We start from the raw sequence: 22,508 nt of genomic DNA, 5'->3' as shown, positions 1-22,508 counted from the left end.
ATACGCCGCTCAGTCTGGGGGCGAGAGGGTGGTGGCGGGGTGTGTGTGTGTGTGTGTGTGTGTGTGTGAGTGAAGCTTAGCTGATGGGGAAAGTGTTTTATTTATTCATTCAAGAAACACTGGCAGAGTACCTGTCACTGAAGATGCAGGGCGCTGGGGATGCCATGGGGACAAAGACAGTTTCCCTCTGCAAGGGGCTTACTGTTTAGGTCAAGGGCTGAGCAGGTGCATACACATAGTGTGCGCGTGTGTGTGTGTGTGTGTGTGTGTGTGTGTGTGTGTGTGTGTGTGTATTCTATATATATTCTTTACAGAGAGGAAGAGAGAGGGATAGAGAGTTAGAAACATCGATGAGAGAGAAACATCTATCAGCTGCCTCCTGCACACACCCTCCCCGTCCCCCCCCCCCCCCCTAACTGGGGATGTGCCAGGGTACATGCCCTTGACCGGAATTGAACCCGGGACCTTTCAGTCCGCAGGCCAACGCTCTATCCACTGAGCAAAACCGGTTTCGGCTACACATAGTATTTTGAAGTGACGTTTGTAAGTGCAGTGCTAGAGAGATGCGCAGAGAAATATATGAGAGCATATAGAAAGGGAATCTAATCCACTTGAGGGAAGTGGGAGAGAGGGGGTTGGACTTTGAGATGGTTTCCACGAGTAGCTACTTCGGGACGAGTAGCAGTTACCCAGGCCAAGAAGAGAAGTAAATTAGAATTACAAGCTATTCTTATTACTGGATTACAAAATATGCAGCCGAGAGTGGTAAGAAGAGGACAGGAGAGGCAGAAAGAGACTAGAGACCCAAAGCCCTCCATATTCAGGAGCTTGGAAGGGGAATTTATTGAAGAACGTTAAGTAAGGAAGCCAGAGAATCAGATTTTTCTTTTGAAGGCACGTTGGCAGCAACGCAGAGGATAGGTCTGAGGGGAGTAAATCTAGAATCAGACCAGTTAGGAGTCTGTGGTAATAAATAGTCTTGTTAATAAAGAAAGAAGGCCTGAACTGGGGCAAGGGGTAAGAGAATGGAATAGACTGGCAATATAGGTGATAAAATGACCAGGGCTTGATAGTCAATTGACTGAGGGTTGGGAGTGTGTGAGGGGAGGAAGGATCAATCAAGGATAAGTCTTGGGGTGGATATAAGGGTGTCTTTATTTAAAATAGAGAGCGTATATGGGAGGGGGGGGGCAATGGTATATGTACACAGATAATAATTTAATTAAAAAAAATAAAATAGCATAGCCAGATGTAAGCTTTAAATTCTGGCTGTGCTGAATTTAATGTGCTTGTATAATATCAAGTGAAGATGACCAGAAGGCAGTGAATACGTATATGAGTATGCACAGAGCATGATAGAATGTTCCGGACTGGTGACAAGTATTTGGGAGGCTGCTGCATATGAATACTAGGAGAGAAAATGAAAATTTTCAGAGAAAGCATAGTGTCAAGAAGAATGGTGAGGCAAATGCAGGCGCTTGGAAATACTGATATTAAGGAGAAGTGAGAAGAGAAGGCCATGAAGAGAGGCATGTGTCATACAGGAAGGGTGTGAGGCCCCAGGAAACTGGAGGGTCAAGTTTTAGGAATTTTGCTCTAGAGTTTATTTTGGGGGCTGGGATGGGGCAAGATTGCTTGGTTTAATGGTCACGAAAGAGGAGGAAGGGAAGATAGAATAGTGCTCTTAACTAGAGCATGATAGAGCATAAAAAGGGAAAGTAAGATTGGTTAATAGTTTGAGGGACCTTGGATCCCCCGGAGATTGGCTTGTTCATAGGCTGAAGAGAGCCAAAACCGGTTTGGCTCAGTGGATAGAGCGTTGGCCTGCGGACTAGGGGCCCCTGGGTTCGATTCCGGTCAAGGGCATGTACCTTGGTTGCGGGCACATCCCCAGAAGGAGGTGTGCAAGAGGCAGCCGATTGATGATTCTCTCTCATCGATGTTTCTAACTCCACATCCCTCTCTCTTCCTCTCTGTAAAATATCAATAAAATATATTTTTTTAAAAATAGGCTGAAGAGATGGGGAAATGGATGTAAAGTCACAGTTGGAGGAGTTTTTGGTCTTTCAACGGAAGTGCAGAGTGGGCAAAGGATAGGGATGGGGTAGCTGCCCAAAGTCCTGTTTTCCAGGTAATGAGTGAGTCAAGGTTATTCACTTGAGAGATGGGGAACAAAGCAGTTTTATGGAGAAATTAAGAAAAATAGTAAACTTTGAAATAATCTTTGAGAGCAAAGCAGAGAGCTGACAAGTTAAACAGTTGAGTAGAGAAGAATACCAGTGTCAGAGCGATGCTGACAACTCAGCTGAGGGCGAAGATCTTGTACTTGTAATTTTGCCAGATTCTGTGATTTTCTTTTTTTTTTTTTTTAAATATATTTTATTGATTTTGTACAGAGAGGAAGGGAGAGAGATAGAGAGTTAGAAACATCGATGAGAGAGAGTCATCAATCAGCTGCCTCTTGCACACCCCCTACTGGGGATATGCCCGCAACCAAGGTACATGCCCTTGACCGGAATTGAACCCGGGTCTCTTCAGTCCCCAAGCCGACGCTCTATCCATTGAGCCAAACCGGTCTCGGCGGATTCTGTGATTTTCTTCATTTGTGCTCAACTTACTAGCCTCAGGACTTACAAAGACAGATTGTGTCTTTCAGGATTAATGTCCTGCTGGGAAGGTTTAGGGCGAGATAGGGGTGCAAGGGCAGAGAGTTTCACTGAGGGAGTGATACTGTGCAGGCAGTCTTCGGGTTACGTCGCCATCTCCCATTTATTTATAAAAAAGAAAAGAAAAGTTCTGTCATTTCGACGTATGTACATATGTGCTTTATGTTTTTTATTATTATTTATTTACCACAATAAATAAGTTCAGGAATTATTATCTTTCTTTTAAATATTTTTATTTAAAAGGTCAGGAATTTTTATCTTTCTTTTAAATATTTTTTACCGTTTCCCTTCATCACTGCTGTGTTTGAGCTGCACGTGAGTGACGTATGTGCTTAGGGTAGGAACAGACCTCTGCCGTAACCCGAGGACCTACTGTAATTAGATCTTAACTGATAAAGGAGATGTTCTGTGGGTGAAGAGAACTGGAGAGCCCGCTGCAGCGAGAAGCAATAGCAAGCATGCAGAAGCAGGACGGTTGATTATGTGAACTGGCATGTGGGAGTGGGTGTGGGGAGGGAGGATGAGGCAGTAGGCAGTGAGGATAGAGATGATGGTAGGAACTGGATTTTGGAGTGTTTTGTAACCATTGGATTTAATTTTAAGTTAAATGGGAGCCATTGACTCTTTTTTCCTTTTCAAGCCAGGAAGTGACAAAGTGTTTTTTTTTGTTTGTTTGTTTTTTTTTTAAACCAGGAAGTGACTAGTAATTATCCTAATATATAAAAACCCAGGGTCCGAAATGTCCAAAACGACCAGAGCCTCGACTGACTGGAAGTCAGTCCTGCAGTCGGTGCTGGGTTGCTGCGGATCAGACCTGGAGAGAGGCCTAAAGAAAGAAGCAGGGTCGGATCTGTAGCCTCCATGGCAGCTGTTGATCAGCCTGTGCCTCTCTCTCTCTCTCCAGGCCTGGCCAGCAGCTGCACCTCTTTTTCTCTCTGGGCCTATGTGGAGGTTGCTGATCAGTCCCGCCACTGATCAGGCCCTTAGATAGCCCCCCACCCAGAAGCTGACTGACATAGAAACCGACCAATCAGAACCAAGTCTAGGTGAACTGTGAGGAGCCACTGACTGGATAGGAGGCGGAGCTTTTGATGCTGACTGGCATAGAAACTGACCAATCAGAACCTAATCTGGGTGAACTGGGAAGGCAGAACCTAAGGTGAGGGCTGAGGAGGGATTTTCAGAGGAACAGCTGTTTGGTGTAAGGCATTGGTCGATAAACTGAGGCACGAGAGCCTCAGTTTGCTGCTCTGTTGACTAATGAGTTTGCCGACCACTGAACAGGTGTAAGAAAGCAGTTTTTAATAACCGGTTTGCCAGTATAGTGCATATGGCTGGTTATCAGTCCAGATACGTATTTTTTGTCTGCCAAGAGCATCTCCTGCTAATATTTCCCCCCTGGTTTAAGCAATCCTATCCTATATAATCTATACGAATAAAAGGGTAATATGATAATTAGACCGGGTTGACCGGCCATCTTCAACATAGAAGGTACCATTCTTATAAAGTATGTGACTGCCAAACTTTAGGTCTGTTTCTATTATGTATGGTTTTTTCCCCCCCTAGGTTCTTTTTTATATGTGTACTGGGTTATTTTTTTAAATATGTCCCAAATGTTGTATCTGTAAATTTATTTGAAGAAATGAAATATGAGGCCTAGGATGATGTAAGTCCCACACAGGGTCATAACAATCTAGGATCACTTGAGCTCCTTTTCAGGGGTTAAGTTTTGTTTGATCCACATGTACTCCTGGGATTTGTAGGTTTTTGGGATTCCAGTTTAAACTGGATGGTTAGCCTCCTTTCCTCCCCATTGGGGGGCCTTATTCTCTTTGTCCCTCTCTCTTCATTAAGCTGACAAAAGGGCTACCTACCTTCCCAGCTGATGTGAAAGTAGGTAAATCTGCGGGGAGCCTGTGGCTGCACCTTGGACGTTTGTCCTCTCCGGGATATTGGTTTGACGATTCTTGTAATCTCTCCATGTCTTTGGCGGATGCCAGGTTTTTCTAGTTCTCAGCAGAAGACTTAATCTGAATTACCCAGTTTTCCACCATGGGAAGTCAGCCACCATTGAAACTTTTCTTCTAAAACCGAAGTAATCTTTTCCTCCCTTGTACTCGAATATAATTTATATATTATATTATACATATTTTGCTTTGCTTTTCTAAGAACACTCAGTGTTTACACCTCACATTTCAGTTACTAGATTAAATAATAACTTAGCATAATTTGTGCTTAATAAATTCACAGTGATGCTCCCTAGTTAATGATTTATTTCTTTTTCTTAATTCAACACATATATATATATAATAACTTTGCTGTCTTGATCAGTTAATTAGTTGAATATATATATATTCAACTAATTAACTGATCAAGACAGCAAAGTTGAATATATATATTCAACTAATTAACTGATCAAGACAGCAAAGTTAATTTGCACTCTTGTCACTCTTGCCTGTTATTTGGTAAAATTGTTGGTCTTTTTTTTTTTTTTTTTTTTTTAATATATTATATTGATTTTTAACAGAGAGAAAGGTAGAGGGATAGAGAGCTAGAAACGCCGATGAGAGAGAAACCGACCAGCTGCCTCTTGCACACCCCCTACCGGGGATGTACCCGCAACCAAGGTACAGGCCCTTGACCGGAATCGAACCTGGGACCTTTCAGTCCGCAGACCAACGCTCTACCACTGAGCCAAACCGGCTTCGGCAAATTGTTGGTCTTTTAATCTCAAATTAATACATCACTAGTTATTTTAGTTTCTAGAGAAAGTATGGTTCTAAATATGCTTGCAAACAAATATATTAACAATACTATGCTAGTAATAAAAAATTAAAATAAATTAAAAGTACCTTTTTAAAATCAATTGATAAAGTAATGGTACAACAGCCAGTTGAGAAGTAGTAAAGAGAAATAAATACTTTCTGACCTTATAATTTAGGCCAACCCTTTATGAAAGTATTTTGGCCATATAAACTGTAAGAAGCCATAAAAATGTCATCTCTCTGGATATAGTAAGCCTACTTATTGTGACTCATAAAGAAACCCAAAATATGGAAAAAGCCATTATTCATAAAATGTATATATGTTAGCCCTATTTTAAACTGATAGATTTGAAAACCGCCTAAAAGTATATTGTTTCCTACCGAAAAGTATGCAATACTGATGCCAAGGAGGAAAATCTTTGATATTACGATTCAAAGAGAAGAAAAGAGAATCTTAAACATGCTTGCAAACATATTATTTCTTTTCTGGACATTCCCAAATCTTCTATGTAATTTATTTTTATTGCTCTAGTGTCAGATTTACTAATCTATAGTTCGCTCCCCTTCTCTCCCCGCCCAAAAATAAGGGCATTTTCTGATCAAATCTTTTAGCAATTTTATTGTATAAAATTTCTCAGAAATTACTATTTGTGACTAAATTTTTTTTTTAGAACCTGGAGATGTAATTTGTGTGGTATTGAATTTTAAATGCTTTAGGTAGGTCTTCAACCCATTTTCATTTTTATTTTTTTAAATCCTCACCTGAGAATATTTTTTCCATTGATTTCTAGAGAGAGTGAAAGTTGAGGGAGGAAGGGGGAGAGAGAGAGAAATATCCACATGAGAGAGACACATTGATTGGTTGCCTCCCACATTTATCTCTATGGTGGCTGGGGAACCTGCAACCAAGATACCTACCCTTGCCTGGGAATTAAACACGTGATCCTTCCATTTGAGGGCCGATACTAACCACTGAGCAAACCAGCCAAGGCCCCCCTCTTTTCATTTTTAATTGTATTATACCTATGTCTTTTAATGCACTTTGCATTCTCTGTATTAAAATGTGTTCTCTCTATAATATTTTCAATATAGGAAATACAGTCTTTGCTTTCACTCTTTGGAGGTCAGTTCACCAATAATCAAGGAACTTACGGAAAAGTAAGTTGAATTTATATTTTTCAGTAAATTATATAGAATATAAATAGAACATTGGATTTGAAGACAAGAACTGCAAATGTTCAAGTTTTAAAATTTAAAAATTTTCAAGATTATACTTTGGGATTTTATATGCATTAATTACTTTGGTCCAACTACATAAGAGCAACTACAAAATTAATCTGAAGTTTAAATAACCTTAAATTTGCTAGTATTGTCATTTATAGAGTCACTTATACGGGTATTCTTGTTATCGGTGGAAGGAGGATATTTCTTTCTCCACTGAGTGTTGGGGGTGGAATCCTTATATCTTGAGAAAAAGAATTTTCTGAGACTTGCAGGAGAGGATGAATGAATTATATTTGCATGGAATTATATCTCTGTGTTTCCCAAGTCCCATTTCCCTTAGTGTAGCTGGGGATTCAGTAGAGCTAAAAGCAAAGCCGATTCTAGAGTTTCTTTTCCGTATTGTAATCAGGTCCAGTTTAGCATCAGGCTGGTTGCAGTCCATTAGTCTATTGTGTGTGGGGTCCACATGGGCCCTGGGTGCAAATACATGAAGCAAGATTCAAGAGAGTCCCACAAGCCAGGAGTCAACCAAGAAAAAAACCAAGAGAGCACACTCCTTAGTTTAGGGGATTAAATATCTCAAAAATCTTCCTGAGTTTACAGTGGCCATGCCTACTCTGGCCAATCACCTGTCCCAGGTTTGACTGACAGGCAGGTACCTTCCTAATGCCACCACAGGTACCTACTGCCCCACCTGCCTGTCCAGTTCCTTCCCCAGCAGTCTGTGGGGCAGAGACTGGCGGCTCCCTGAGGAGGGTTCAACTGTAGCTTCCTGGCAGAGCTGCCCTATTTGGCCTTTCCTTTTGCTCCTTCCCTGTTATTAATAACTAGGTTAATTCTGATATTATACAATAATATTTTATTAAAATAATTTACTTTTTCTAAATATTAGAACAGCTTTAATTAGAGTCAGATCACATATTGTCTAAAAGTAGCAAGTAGGAATATCTCCTTATTGACTTCTTGAATAAAAGCCTATGAGACCACAAAGCCTATTTGAAGTAAGTTGTATGTTGTTGTTTTTTTTTTCTTTCAGTCTCCTTTTTGGATTCTTACTATTCCCTCTGAAGATATTGCCAGAAACTTAATGAAGCGGACAGTGTGTGCCAAGTAAGAAAAACTTACAATGTTCTTCTGCATCAGTGTATACAGTACTTCTCATAATTACTCTGTCCTGCTTTTTGCTGTATTGGCAGAAAGTAGAAGGGGTTGGTTGTTGGGGAGGTCAGGTTAGCCTGCAGTTACCGGAATTTGCCACTGGATGGACTTAGGGAACATGAGAGTTACCTGCTGAAATCTCAGTGTAAAATGCAGAAACACTTACTTCAGAATAATCTTTTAAAACTTCTATGTTAAGCAGAAGTAAGGTATGAGATGTAAATGCTATGCTGTTACATGGGGTAAATGCCACAGTTAATTATAACAAAAAATCTAAACTGTTTTTCTTTTTTTTAAAATATATATTTTATTGATTTTTTACAGAGAGGAAGAGAGAGAGATAGAGAGTTAGAAACACCGATGAGAGAGAATCATCGATCAGCTGCCTCTTGCACACCCCCTAATGGGGATGTGCCCGCAACCAAGGTACATGCCCTTGACCGGAATCAAACCCAGGACCTTTCAGTCCATAGGCTGACGCTCTATCCACTGAGCCAAACCGGTTTCGGCTAAACTGTTTTTCTTGTAGATGGTTTTTAGTTGGTTGAGCAGATTGGTGAATGTAAGATGACAAAAAGTGAGGACCACCATGAAATAATAATTTTTTCTGTTTTAGTTTTTAGAGGAGTTCTGATTATCGTAATTTGGTATGAATTAATGTAATTATGCTGTTCACTGTTTATCCTACTTGAGTATTTTCTAGAATTTATCATTGGCATTTTCTGTTTTCCCCTTTTTCTTTTATTACCGGAAAATTTTCTGTTTTGGGGTTTGAAAGTTAAACTGTATTTTCAACATTCATCTTAAAATTGGACCAGTTTATGCTTGAGTTGCTTTGTTTTCTGAACATCTTGGTAGATTACTGAATGCCTTCTTTCCTTAAAAATAATATTTAATAATGCAGTGCAAATATGAATTTACATATACCTGGTTTTATTAACATGGTTGGCAATATTGAGTAGACCAGCGTTTTTCAACCGCTGTTCCGCGGCACACTAGTGTGCCGCGAGATGTTGCCTGGTGTGCCGTAGGTGCAGACAAGACAAGAATTTTATAATTTTTCACTATTTTGTTTACTTAATATTTCATAATAAAGTAATTATAAAATACTTTCTTTGTGTTTATTTGATTCCTATTCAAGAGAATTACTTTATATATAGTCAATATAGGCACAGAGTTAAATTTTTTAACATTTTCTAATGGTGGTGTGCCTCGTGATTTTTTTCATGAAACAAGTGTGCCTTTGCCCAAAAAAGGTTGAAAAACACTGGAGTAGACTATAAACCAATATTCAGTTAATTTCATCTTATTAAAACTATCACAGTACTACATCTAATCTCTTAAACTCAAGCTTGTTAATATGTCTAATGTACTTAATAAAAATGACTAGACAATGGAAGCGTAAATAAGAAACACACCCTTAATTAATTACTTCTTTAGATAAGCATATTAAAAGTTATAGCTCTCAAAGGTGTTTGATTTCCAAAGATGTGGTTTATTAGGTTTAAAGTAGCTGTTTGCGGACCAAGAACGTGTACACTTCCTTCAAAGCTCCTATCTTCTGATGCATTTATTTGATAAATGGTACAATTAACAATTGTGTAATGATTATTAATAGTATGTAAATAATTTCCATGGCTGTCTTTTATTTTCTGTGTGTTTTGTATAGCTCAGATCACTCCTTAAGTGATAGCTATCTAAGCGTAGAATTACTATAGAGGCCCTCTTTCTATAAATTCAATGCAAAGGGAAGGAGGAATTCATTTTTAAAAGATAATCTCAATATTAATGGCATTGTTAATTACACTTATAAAGTAGTTTAAATTTAGATGCACAGAAGAACTGTGCTAATATGTAGATTGTGTTCTATTTCAATTAATTCTAAGAACTATTTCACTGGTTGCAATGAAAGCTTGCTTGTAATTGTTTAAATGTTTTTAGAAATATATGGAAGCTTGAGTATATTTTTTAATGTAAGAATTTCTGTAATAGTTTTTAAAATAATTGTTAGTTACTAAATGTTACTAAGTAATAGCTAAGTATTAATAGTAACATTTTTATCTGATCGTTTTTCTTTTTGTTTTATGGAGAAAACGCTGGGAAAAATTGGATTTCCTGCAGCTTTTCACCCATTTACTAAAATAACTTAAGTGATTTTACTACATCATTTGTGATTGATGATAAATTTATGTCCTTATGTGTGAAGTTCAATTCCTTTGTGTGATTTAAGCTATATTTGTTTCCAGGATATATATTTCTCATTTATAGCTTTGAAAACATAGGCAATACATGTTTTAGTGGAATGAGCATAAAGAACTGGTGAAATCACCGTGACACATTACTGTGTGAACTGACTTCTTAACTGAGGTTAATACTGATCATTTATTTCCTAGGTCCATATTTGAACTATGGGGTCATGGGAAATCTCCAGAAGAGCTGTATAGTTCTCTCAGAAACTACCCTGTGGAGAAGATGGTGAGTAGTGAAGTGTGGTTTCATGTAGTATGTCTGCAGATCCTGTGGAATTACTAAGCCTAAAGAACTTATCTGCTTTTGTTTTAGGTTCCATTTCTACATTCAGATTCTACATATAAAATACAGATTCACACATTCAATAAAACATTGACACAAGAAGAAAAAGTCAAACGAATAGATGTAAGTGAATTTAGCAAAGCCAAAAAACCTGTGAGATTAATATAGTCTAATCCCTGTTGATATGTAATAATTCCAATGTTTGTTAAGTGTTTATTTTGTAGCACAGGGTGTGCTAAGTATGTTTCATGTTTTGTTTAAATCCTAATACCAAGCTTATAAGATAGGCATTATTAAATAAGCACTATTTCTCCTTTTAAATTTTTATAGGACATTGGAATTACTTTTGTTTTGTAGGCTCTTGAGTTTCTGCCATTTGAAGGAAAAGTAAATTTAAAGAAGCCACAGCATATATTCTCTGTTTTGGAGGATTATGGTTTGGACCCCAACTGCATTCCTGAGAATCCACATAATATTTATTTTGGTAGATGGGTAAGGAAATGTTCTTTTTACCTATTTAAGTTTGTTTTCTTTCAATGCTATATTCTGGGCCTTTTTATTTAACTCTAGATGTGGAACTTGATAGCAGCTGAAGAGTCAGAATGTATGAATTAAAGTCAGTGAAAAATATGTGGTTATGTGGTTGGTGATTGTTTTTTTGTTTTGTTTTTTTTTGCTTCCCTCTCTTGGTTTGTTTGTTTTTCTAGAGACTTGGGGCCGAGGTAGGAGACGGTGTGCCTGAAAACATTAACACAAGACTTGTCAGAAAGTCTGAACTGCTTTTTCAGTATAGCTGAGCCAGGGCTGAGTGCTCTGGTCGCTGAGGGGCCTCATTTGCAGCGATCTTCAGTCTAGGTTTCCATTCTGAAAAGAAATAAAATTTCTGTCGAGTAATTCTGTCCACTTCCTGAGGCTTTAAGTGGGTGAGGGAAGCTGTTACAGAATATTATTTAGAAGAAAAAAGAATAAAGCTTACCATGAACCCCTGCAGTACTGGCATTCAAATTCAATTCAGTTTTGGTTTGAAAAGTCTAAGTAAGTGACAACACACTAAGAACTAAAGGTATTTGTTCACACTTTTCTTAAAAGGAGCAAGTTTAGAGCAGTAGTAAATGGAAAGAAGTTTTCATCATCGAGATCTATGGTGGTTTTATTGTGGATGATTAGCTTAGTATATGTGCTGTCAAAGCGAGCACTGTGGATGATTAGCTTCACTCTGTTTTGTACAGTTATACTAATTTGAAAAACATCTTTGATCTAGATTGCAGATGGACAAAGAGAGCTTATAGAGTCATACAGTGTCAAAAAGAGACACTACATTGGAAATACAAGCATGGATGCTGGTTTATCATTCATCATGGCCAACCATGGAAAAGTAAAGAAAAATGATATTGTCTTTGACCCATTTGTTGGAACAGGTATTTTGATTTAACTGTTAAAGCTAGCGTAGAGACATTGCTTGTTGATATAAATCAAAGTCATAGTAATATATATTTTTCATAGTAATATATTTTGCTAAAAGGTTAAATGGACAGAATAATCTTTTAATTATTATTAGTGCCTAAGAGATATCCACATATTTGTATAGTAGCCCATATTTAACACTTCTGCCACTTCAAAGATGAATTTGTGTATTTTTTTTTCAAGTAAACCACTAGGGGGAAGCATACCTTACATTGCAATATCGTATATTGTGGAAATGTTATGAAGCTATTTAGTTTATTTAAATAGGAAAAGTCTTGGGGGAAAGAAAGACTTAAGTGACAAAAAATGTCCATCTTTTAAAATTGACAACCATATAATTTCCCATTCCTTGTAAGGAACCACCTATTTTTTGTTAGCTATTTCATTCTTCCTGAGTTGTTGTTTTCTATTTTTACTTTTGATAGTGATTAGCAGATATATGTACATTTTATTTCTACTGCTTTCTAACATAAAAGATAGTATACCATATATATGTTGTTTTTAAATTTTCTTTTTTTAGTACTTAACAGTATTTCCTGGGAATCACTTACTATTTGTTCATGGAGATTTTCTTCATTCTCTTTTTCCCTACCCATCCGCACCTTCCCCTTTCCAACCATTAGTTTGTTCTCTGTATCTTTCATTCTTTTTTATAATTGAACTCCATGGGTGTGTATACTGTAATTTAATCAGATAGTTTCCTGTATTTGCGTGTGGGTAGTTTCCAGTATTTTGCAGTTACAAATAAGGTTTGCAATGAATAATCTTGTACATGTATATCTTCATAATGTTACACACACACACACACACACACACACACACACACACACACAAACATGTGTACTAGTATATCTAGGGTAAAATCCTAGAAGCTGGATTGCTGGGTTGAAGAGTGTATGCATATGTAGTTTTGTTAAATGTTACCAAATTCCTCTCAATTATATCATTTTACATTCTTGACAGAAATATATGAGAGACCCTATTCTCCTATAGCCTCACTAGCAGAGTGTATTATGAAGCTTTTGAAATTTTGCTATTCCATTGGATGAAAAATCTATCATAATGCAGTGTTAATTTGTATTTCTCTTACTATGAGTGAAGTGTAATAAGTTTCTATATTTTAAGGGTCATTTTTAGAACTTTTTTTGAATTATCTTTCATGTCTTTTGCCCATTTTTCTGTAGAGTTTTTGGTCTCTTCAGTTTTAAAAGTACTTTTTATGTTAAGGAGTTTAGCCTCATCTTTCCCGTACATGTAGGTAAAATATTTTCTCCCAGTTTTCCATTATCCTTTGATTTAGCATAGAATAGCTTTTTACTATGCAAAAATTTTCCCTGCATCCAATTTATAGAGGATTAAACTATGCATTTGGCTGGTACTTTGGTCGTCTTAATTTTTCCCTTTTAGATCTCTGGTTCATTTTGAGTTTATTTTCTTATCCAATGTGAAGAATGGATCTAATTTATCTTTTTTCCAAATGCCGAGTCCTTTATTAATCCCTAAATTGTTCTTAGACATTAAAACATTTTATTCTGTGAAGTGAGAATAATTCTTTGGATATATACATGTATATAAAGCTTAATATGTGTACACACACACACACACAGACCCGACCATAAAGTTTAAAAATAGAGTTACCAATAGAGGTAAACTTTCTTCCCTTCATGCAGATTAGGCTAGGTGCTTACTTCCACAGCAAATGAGGTTTTCACTGCTTTTATTTTGGTAAGGAGTGGGGAGACCTGCCCCTAAATTACTTTATGGCAGCTCCTGAAAGTGGTAGCATAGTTTGGTCATTTTACTGTTTATGTATATATGATACAATTAATGGAAAATTGCAAGAAGCCCTTTATAAAGATGCTGCTTAAGTATTCTATATAATAAAAGCCTAACATGCAAATTGAGTGAACAGTAGAACCATCAGTGGGCAGGGGGCGGGGCTGGTGAGCAAGTAGCACCAGGCCAGCCAAGACGGGTGCCAGTGGGCAGAGGGAGTGGACGGCAATGGGGGGCAGGGAGAGCAGTGGCAGTGGGGTGATGTGGGGACAGGGCTGGCCATTTGCCGGTCCGCGCCGGCCCTCCATTGGCCTGCCTGTCACCTCTCGCAGAGGGAGGCCATCAGTGGCAGCGATGGGGGTGGGGCCGGCCACTCGCTGGCTGGTGCCATTTCCAATCGGCCCACCATTTCCAGTTGCCTCCTGAAGAGGGAGGCCAGACTGTGGCCATCAGTAGAATATCCCCCAAGGGCTCCCAGACTGCCAGAGGGTGAAGGCCGGGCTGAGTGACCACCCCCAAGTGCACTGGGCCTCTAGTATTTTATAGCTTGTGTTTGTTGTTTAAGTATAGAATTAGGATGTTAGCTATTTTTGTTGCTTTTGTTTTGAGACTGGTAATAGCCAATAGTGATTAGACACATTTCTTAAGGACAACCTGTCCTCTTTCTAGGCCCTTTGTCTCACTGATGGGTAGTACCTTCTGAAGGACTGGATAAATAAGAAGCTCAGTGCCCTCCTCCATGGCCATGTGCTTTTCTCAGGGTTATAGACTAGGGCAGAAAGCTTCTGGGAGACTGAAAGGAGAGAGAGAATCTTTTCCTGCCCAAATACCTTTCCTATTTCTGTGAGGTAATCTGCTACATTATCTAAAAGGACATCATGAGCTCTAGAAACACACTTTTCTTTCCATCTTAGCAAATATATTGATTCTTATTTTAGTAAGATTTTTTAAAAGATGTGTATCTCTTTTCCTCAGGGGGAAGATACATGTCATTGGGTCAATTCTCATTAGTTAGGAAGCACTACTGTTCTAATATAAGCATGACCCAAGGAGTGATCAGCATGAGTGTGTTGAATACATACAATGGCCCAGGCCTGCCTATTGTATAGTATAAGACTTGCGAATGGTATACAGCTCTTACTGAGTGTGCAAATTTTACTTAATTTATTTTGTCTAATAACAGATTTTACTTTTGTTTTTCTAATTGGTAAGCTAATGTATATTTACTTCAGTTGCTGTTGACCCCAAAGGGGACAGTATGGCATGGACTACCATAAGAGCAAATAGAATTAGTTTTAAATCCTTACTCTGTCAGTTGCTATGTGACCTTGGGCAACATTCTTAACTTGTCTGGGCCTCACTCCATCATTTGTAATACGGTAATAAGTAATATATTGTGAGGATTAAGTGAGGTAATATATGTCTGTGAAATTCTTAGGAAGTTGCATGATGCATGCTAGACATTCAGTGAACTGTATTGATTATCATTATTATTTTAAATTATTACTTGATTAAGAACTTAAGTGCTTTTTTGGTGGAAGATGTTAGATATAGCCAATATGGAATGGTGATGATGAACAATTGGGCCATGAACTTATTTTATAGTCTCTTCTTTGGCTAATTTTTCAAAATATTCATAATTTCTAACCATTGGCAAATCATATCAGCAAGCGGGGAAATTGAGGATTAAAATGTAAACGTTCATTCTCTGAAAGTGATGGGAATAATTGGCCCGAGTGTCTGCCAGTGTAGGTCGCTGTGGGGTGATTTTATGATGGACTTTGCAGCTGTAGCTCTGCTCCTTCTCACCTCCCCTCACAAGGGAATGGGTTTCTTCGGCAGCTGAGAATTCTCCCGGGAGGCTGCTCTGTTCCTTTGGCTTCTGCCTTCAGATGGCCCAGAGGTGTAAGGGAAGGAGTGTGGCTCCTTTTGAAAAGTTATCATTGCGAAATGATAGCCACAGCTGTCGGGACACTGACTGTCCTGGTTCTGGGGGGACTAAAAAGGTGAGGAGAGAGTAATGGATCTCCATGAGTCTGGGGAATGGTCTCTGCCTCCCGTTGTGTCCACAATTCTCTGCAGTTTCCTTTCCCGAGTTAAGTAGTTCATCTATGAAGATGTCTCTGTTCTAGCAATATCCTTTTGCTTAGGCTGCTAGTTTAATTTATTTGAGGTTTTTTAAAGGATAAAATAGATTTAATAGTATCTCCGTTTTTCTCCTTTTTCCTTTTCTTTCAGCAAAACCAAAGCCAGTCTCTCATTTTCACACTTTGTGAAGCTTTCCACATAAATCTCTAAAGATGAAAATCAGGCATTAATTTCTTTGTCATAAGTAAATTTCATTCATTGGGCCTTTTGCTTATATGATATTACCCTAACCTTAAAGTGGTTACTATTTAAATAATGAGAAATCAGAACACTGAGTCTGTGGTATTTTTACACTTGAAAGCATGTAATAAGGTATCAGTCACATTACCTGGCCCCTCAACACTTTCTCCCTGAATTTTACCACCCCTTAGTCCCCCAGAAAGCTTCCAGGAAACTCCATCAGAGGTATAGCTAAGTGCGAAAAATGCTTCAATTTAACAGAAAAAAACAACTAGATGATTGACAGTGGTTATTCAGTGACTAGATCAGAGAAGCTACTTTATAATGATTTTATTTAAAACTTTAAAAACTTAAAGGGCACGGAGTTAACTAACAGATTATTCATCTCCTTGCAGCAGTGTATATCTAAATTGGGTCTGCTCAAAACTCACTAACCAAATGGATAAGGTTTTGTTTAAGGAAGCACAGGAAAGCTTTTCTGTTCCCTTGACAACTAGCTCTTCTAGGTGAGTATCTGCCTTAATTGGCAGACTTGTAGTAATTCCTCAAAATTTGGGTGAAGCGCCAAAACCAGTTTGGCTCAGCGGTAGAGCGTCGGTCTTCGGACTGAAAAGTCCCAGGTTCGATTCAGGTCAGGGGCATGTACGTTAGTTGCTGGCACATCCCCAGTAGGGGGTGTGCAAGAGGCAGCTGGTCGATGATTCTCTCTCATCGACGTTTCTAGCTCTCTCTCTCCCTTCCTCTCTGTAAAAAATCAATAAAATATATTAAAAAAAAATTTGGGTGAAGTGATTTTGTTCACGTCATCACATACAGTAGCTTTCCCAAAGAGGGACTGTTCCATTTGTAGAGTAAGAATTATGAGGTCCTACTTACCTTACCTCTCATACGAATTCTTTTGTAGTTAGTGTGAGGGGACCTAGGTTTTGGCTTGTGCTGTGCTTTTAGTCCTTCATTTCTGTTCTTCAGAAACTCCAATAGGAAGTAGCCAGTTATAATATTTTTCATGGGAAAAGTATTTATAAGTCCATGCTACCAGACTGTTTTAAATGGGCTATGGGGGAACACTATTTATTTATAAATCTCGACCCTCTGGAGGCACTACCCATCTTAATGTTAGAGATTACATTTCAAAGTATATTAAGGAAATAGCCTAGTTATTTTCCCTTGGCTAAGTCTGTGTACAGTCTAGAATATACTTCTGTTTTCAGCTTGACTGACCTTTCTATAGAATAGTAAACATAAAAATTGTATTAATTGTGTGTTTCAATAGTTATTTGGAACTTAATATTTATAGTTTTAAAATGAGATCATTGCTTTACTAGTTATAGAAATAACTATTTCTTATCCTAATATTTTAATTATTGAAGGATTAATGTCTTACATAATTATTATGTCCTCTTGAGTTATTTGAAATTCTGACTTTAGTGCAATTGAGCCCAGTGGTCAGAATTGATTGATTGCCAGCTCTTTGTGTAGCAGTCATCTACTCGTTTGTAAAAAAGGAGCAAGATCCATGCTTTGCATGGATCTCTCAGGATGAGATGAAAATAATGTCTAAATATACATTATTTTAAACCCCCAAAAACACAATTTTCTATAAGTATTGCTGTTTAAATACTTGTAATGAAGTCAAGTCATACATTAATTACCTGCTTTGTGACCACTGTCGTGAGCATAGCTTAGGAGTTTGTTTCTTTTGGTCTGGAGGCTAGGACCATTGTCCTTCTAGGATACACTGCCTGCAGCTAGTTTGTAAGAGTCTGGGTCAGATTAAAATGTGGAAGAAATAAGAGTCTGGGACTTTCTGGCTAACAGACCATAACTGTGGTTTTTTTCAGGTGGCCTTCTGATAGCATCTGCTCATTTCGGAGCGTATGTCTATGGGACAGACATAGACTACAACACAGTTCATGGCTTGGGTGAGTTTGGTTCTAGTCAGTGTTGCAGTCTTTGCTCTTGTACCAAATGTGCCTTGAAAATAAATATTTTTATATGGTATTATACATCTACTTTTAATGTTAAAAATGAAGAGTTGTGGTATAATATAGATTTACATATTTTTACAACAATAACACTTCCTTGGGTATCTGCTTTATATGAAGTGATCCTGGGGGAACACAGTGATGAATAAGAAAAAACCCTCCCTCAGAGGTATATTGTGGTCTTAGTAAGAGAGATTTTTTAAAAGGAGGCGAACTATAAGGTAGTGAACTTTAGGGTTGGGAGAGAAGAACTAGGAGAGAGCCACTTTGTAATCAGCATGTCTGTGTTAATAAAACATACAGTTTCTATTTGAAGATTGCTTGCTTTTGAGGGGATTTTGGAAAGTAGCTTAAATTCTGGAAGCTTTGCTGATGATGTATTATTTAATAAAATTGAATCAAACTGAAAAAGTAATTCCTTATAGCTGAATGATATTAGAAATGTCAGGTTTCATTGATGATTTTTTTTTTATAAATATATATTTTATTGATTTTTTACTGAGAGGAAGGGAGAGAGATAGAGAGCCAGAAACATTGATGAAAGAGAAACATCGACCAGCCGCCTCCTGCACATCCCCCCCACGGGGGATGTGCCCACAGCCGACGTACATGCCCCTGACCGGAATCGAACCCGGGACCTTTCAGTCCGCAGACCGATGCTCTATCACTGAGCCAAACCGGTTTCGGCTTCATTGATGATTTTAAAGCTGTTTGTATACACTAGTTAAATTATTGCAGCTAGAATCAGCCCTTAAAATACTCTTTTCCTTTTTCCTATTCAGAGTAAATTATTATATAGGTGAAAATTTATTATACGTTCTTTTCTTTTGCTGAAGCAATTTAATATATTGTACTTGATGACCTCTCTTTTTTCTTGTCTTGACTCTAAGGAATTTAGTAATATTTATCATAAGGAAAATGAGTTGTATTTAATCAAGTTCACCTAAGTAAGCTAACAAGAAAAATACTCTTTGTCTGCAATATGTTAGAGTAGATAAAGTACTAAGCAGAATTGTTTCAGCTTGCTTTTAGTAGAAGTGGTATGTTTGCTTTAAGGAAATTGTCATATGTAATTTATTTGAATTTTTATTTATGAAAGTTGTGTTTAAAACTCGTTACAACCTTTCAGTGTACTTGGGTAGAATTCTGATGGACATAGCATCTCCTCAAAGCTCATCCAAGATGCTGTTAGATATGTCCATTCTCATCTCTTACTGTACTCAAATATCCTAAAATTTCTCCTCTTTTTAAAAATACAAAACCTTCTCTGTCAATCCTGTAGACACCTTCTAGCTGCCATTTTGTTTTCCTCTTATTTTGCCAAAATACTTCTTGAAAAACTAGTATTTACTTGCTACCTTCCCCTTCTTCCTCTCTCATTCTCTGGTGCCCATTATTTGTCAGCTTTCATGCCCGCTGAAAACTCTCAGGCCACAGATGTACAGCATTTGGCAGTGTTGACATTTATAAAGCCTCCTTTGGTTCCCGAGAAAATAGTCTCAGCAGGTCGTGCTTTTATGTCCTTGACTTCCATTGCAGCCTCTGTAAAGCCCTGCAGTTTTCTTTGTTCTGTGTTTACACATTGCTTTTCTCCAGCATCTCTCTGCCCCTTCTCCTGTCAACACTACATTGTACAATCATGTCATTCTCCTTTTGACATTTAAATTTTGTTTTTATTATGAAGTAGATCATTGTACAGAAGAGTGTATAAAAATAGAATAAATATAAAACAAACACGTATGTAACTGCCACCTAGGTTAATAATGTCATTCATTCTTATGGATTTAAGTTAAGTTTCTATACAGGTGACTCCTATGTGTGTATATTCTGACCTCCGACTACCTGCTGAATAGCTATTCCTAAAGGTTGTGTAGGTAGCTCACAAGCAAGATGTACGTATCTCAAGTGAATTGCATCTTTTTTCCTCTTGGTTTCTCTCATCTTAATTGATGGTGTCCCATCATCCACTTTTTTCTCCTAAACTAGTTCTTTTGAACAACTTCAGTCCTGCTGCAACTTTTCATCTGTAATATCTCCATTTTGTGCCCCCCCATTACCCCCTTCATGATCACATGCATTTCCAAAATTAGCTTTCTTTTCTTTTTTTTTTTTTTTTAAATATATTTTATTGATTTTTTACAGAGAGGAAGGGAGAGAGATAGAGAGCTAGAAACGTCGATGAGAGAGAAACATCGACCAGCTGCCTCTTGCACACCCCCCACCGAGGATGTGCCCATAACCAAGGTACATGCCCTTGACCGGAATCGAACCCGGGATCTTTCAGTCCGCAGGCCGACGCTCTACCACTGAGCCAAACCGGTTTTGGCCAAAATTAGCTTTCTTAGTTTCTGTTTCATTGATCTGATTCATCACTATTTCTACATCAGACTGTTTGCTGCTAGAGGAAAGGAACCATATTTTATTCAACTCTGTATCTTACTAATACCGTATTTTTCGGACCATAAGACGCACCGGACCATAAGACACACCAGTTTTTAGAGAAGGGAAATGAAGAAAAAAAGATTCTGAAACAAATAGTGTCCTAAAATATTTTATGTGCATTAAAACCCAACATCACAGTCATAAACACATGTAATCAACCCTGTAAAGTAAACAGCAAGCACACAGAGCCGGGCAAGCACACAGAGACCACACAGAGCCGGGCAAGTAAAAAACTTTTTTTTTAAAGTATATGTGTAGGCTATATTTGGACCATAAGACGCAGAGAATTTTCCCCCCCCACTTCTGGGGGGAAAAAAGTGTGTCTTATGGTCCGAAAAATACGGTATATGATTTGGACTCAGTAAGTACTGAATTAGTGTTTTAAGGCAGTTTTACATGAAAAGTAAACAATACCAGGAGTAAGTACCTTTTACTGTTCAAATATATTTTTATAAGTTGAAATAAATGTTTATTTGTATAATAAAATGAAGATTTTTTAAGTGAAAGCATGTTGTATTTGAATAAATGTAGGTTGAGATGAGTTAAATATTGCTTTGATTTAGAACTTCCTGTCTTCCTTTTTCTCTCACCTCAGGAAAGGCTAGTAGGAAAAACCAGAAATGGAGAGGACCAGATGAAAACATTAGGGCAAATCTCCGTCAGTATGGGTTAGAGAAGTATTACCTTGATGTCCTGGTTTCTGATGCATCCAAACCTTCCTGGAAGAAGGGCACATATTTTGATGCAATCATCACTGATCGTAAGTTTGCTTTTATACAAAAGTAGGAGTAGGATTCGTTTCCTGAATTTATTCACATTTAAAATACAGACTTTACACACACACACACACACACACACACACACACACACACACTACCAACTTGTATTGGTATTCTCCCCACCCCCATCTTTATATAGTGAGAAGGAAAAAAAAAAGTGAATATAGGTAGGGTACCCATTTAACTAAGTACTAAAGAGTTTACTGCTTAGTTTTCTTAAATATGTATATTAACTTGTCATCCCTTTATTTCTTCAGCTTATTTTTTGAAGCATATATTCGTTTTCATGTTTGTTTTATATTTGGCTATAGTTGGTCATTAGTGTACCCACTGGATCCAAAATGTCATTTGCAATTATGGTATCAGATTTCGAAGAAGAGAGTTTCATATATCACACATTTTTCCATGTGTAAGTTTTTGTGTTTTTTATAGTGCCTGTTTGCACTGACATCTCCTTTCTAGAGTTACAAGAAATTTTGTGGACACTGGGCTTGCAAACGTACTGAGCTTCAGGAATACACAGAACTGTGTTCTGTGCCTCATGAGTTCTTGGGCTTTTCTGGTGTTCTATGTGAGAACGGATCTGCCTTTTCTACAGTATTTGGCAATAAATCTGTAAACAGTGGCAAGTGTATCTCACCCCTTCCATCTCAGCTCACTTTGGTTCTCTGGTAACTAATCTAACAAAAGAAAAATTACCAAGGCATTATAATGTCAGCATGAAGATGCTTTATGAAACCTGGGTAACTTTTTAACAATCTACTTTATTGTTGCTTTCATTATATATTTACATAAAATATAGTTTTTTCTCTGAAGAATTGAGGATAAATTGTATGTATTGTGGCCCTTTTCCCCTGTACTTCAGTGTGTCATTTCCTAAGAATAGGTATAGACTCTTAGCAAAAGTACAGCTACCAATGCAATAGATAATCTACAGTTTTCCATCAATTTTGTCAAATGACCCAGTATCATTTATAGCATATTTCCCCCTGTAGTATAGTATCTATTCTAGTGTTAGGTATTGTATTAGTAATCATATATTTTAAGCTTTTTTAAATTGTAACACTTTCAAAGCTTTTCTCTGTCTTTATGACACTGACATTTTTGAAGAACACATGTCCTGCCTGTCCTCCCAAATCTTTTAAATCGAATGTTCTTTGTGTTACACATTCTCAGCTGGAATATTGCAGAGGTGACGTGTACCCTTCTCGGTGTCACAACTGGAGGCACATCAGTCCATCTGCCCCTCACTGTGGAGTAGGTGACTTTTGACTACCTGTGTTACCTGTGTTTTCTGTCTAGCTCCATATGGTATCAGAGAATCGACAAGAAGAACAGGTTCACAGAAGGAAATCCAGAAGGGAATAGGAAAATGGTAAGTGAGAGCTA

The 22,508-nt window shown here is 37.7% G+C and overlaps 1 protein-coding gene across 3 annotated transcripts in view; it reads left to right on the top strand.

Annotated features, from left to right (window-relative positions):
• TRMT11 (tRNA methyltransferase 11 homolog) overlaps window positions 1–22,508 on the top strand; it is a 39,109-nt gene that overhangs the window by 478 nt on the left and 16,123 nt on the right. For 2 of the 3 annotated variants that reach the window (XM_084889651.1, XM_084889652.1), the window contains exons 2-10: window positions 6,524–6,589; window positions 7,692–7,765; window positions 10,207–10,288; window positions 10,376–10,468; window positions 10,703–10,837; window positions 11,607–11,763; window positions 17,755–17,835; window positions 20,936–21,100; window positions 22,422–22,494. In XM_084889651.1, coding sequence (XP_084745777.1) covers window positions 6,524–6,589; window positions 7,692–7,765; window positions 10,207–10,288; window positions 10,376–10,468; window positions 10,703–10,837; window positions 11,607–11,763; window positions 17,755–17,835; window positions 20,936–21,100; window positions 22,422–22,494 — 926 coding nt within the window. Of the gene's footprint in view, window positions 1–4,618; window positions 4,762–6,523; window positions 6,590–7,691; window positions 7,766–10,206; window positions 10,289–10,375; window positions 10,469–10,702; window positions 10,838–11,606; window positions 11,764–17,754; window positions 17,836–20,935; window positions 21,101–22,421; window positions 22,495–22,508 lie in introns of those variants that run through there. The other variant, XM_084889653.1, reaches the window with a different exon arrangement.

Source organism: Pipistrellus hanaki (genome assembly GCF_964339955.1).
Source record: "Pipistrellus hanaki genome assembly, chromosome: 7".
Classification (NCBI taxonomy): Eukaryota; Metazoa; Chordata; class Mammalia; order Chiroptera; family Vespertilionidae; genus Pipistrellus; species Pipistrellus hanaki.
This window is presented reverse-complemented; position numbering and strand designations above follow the sequence as displayed.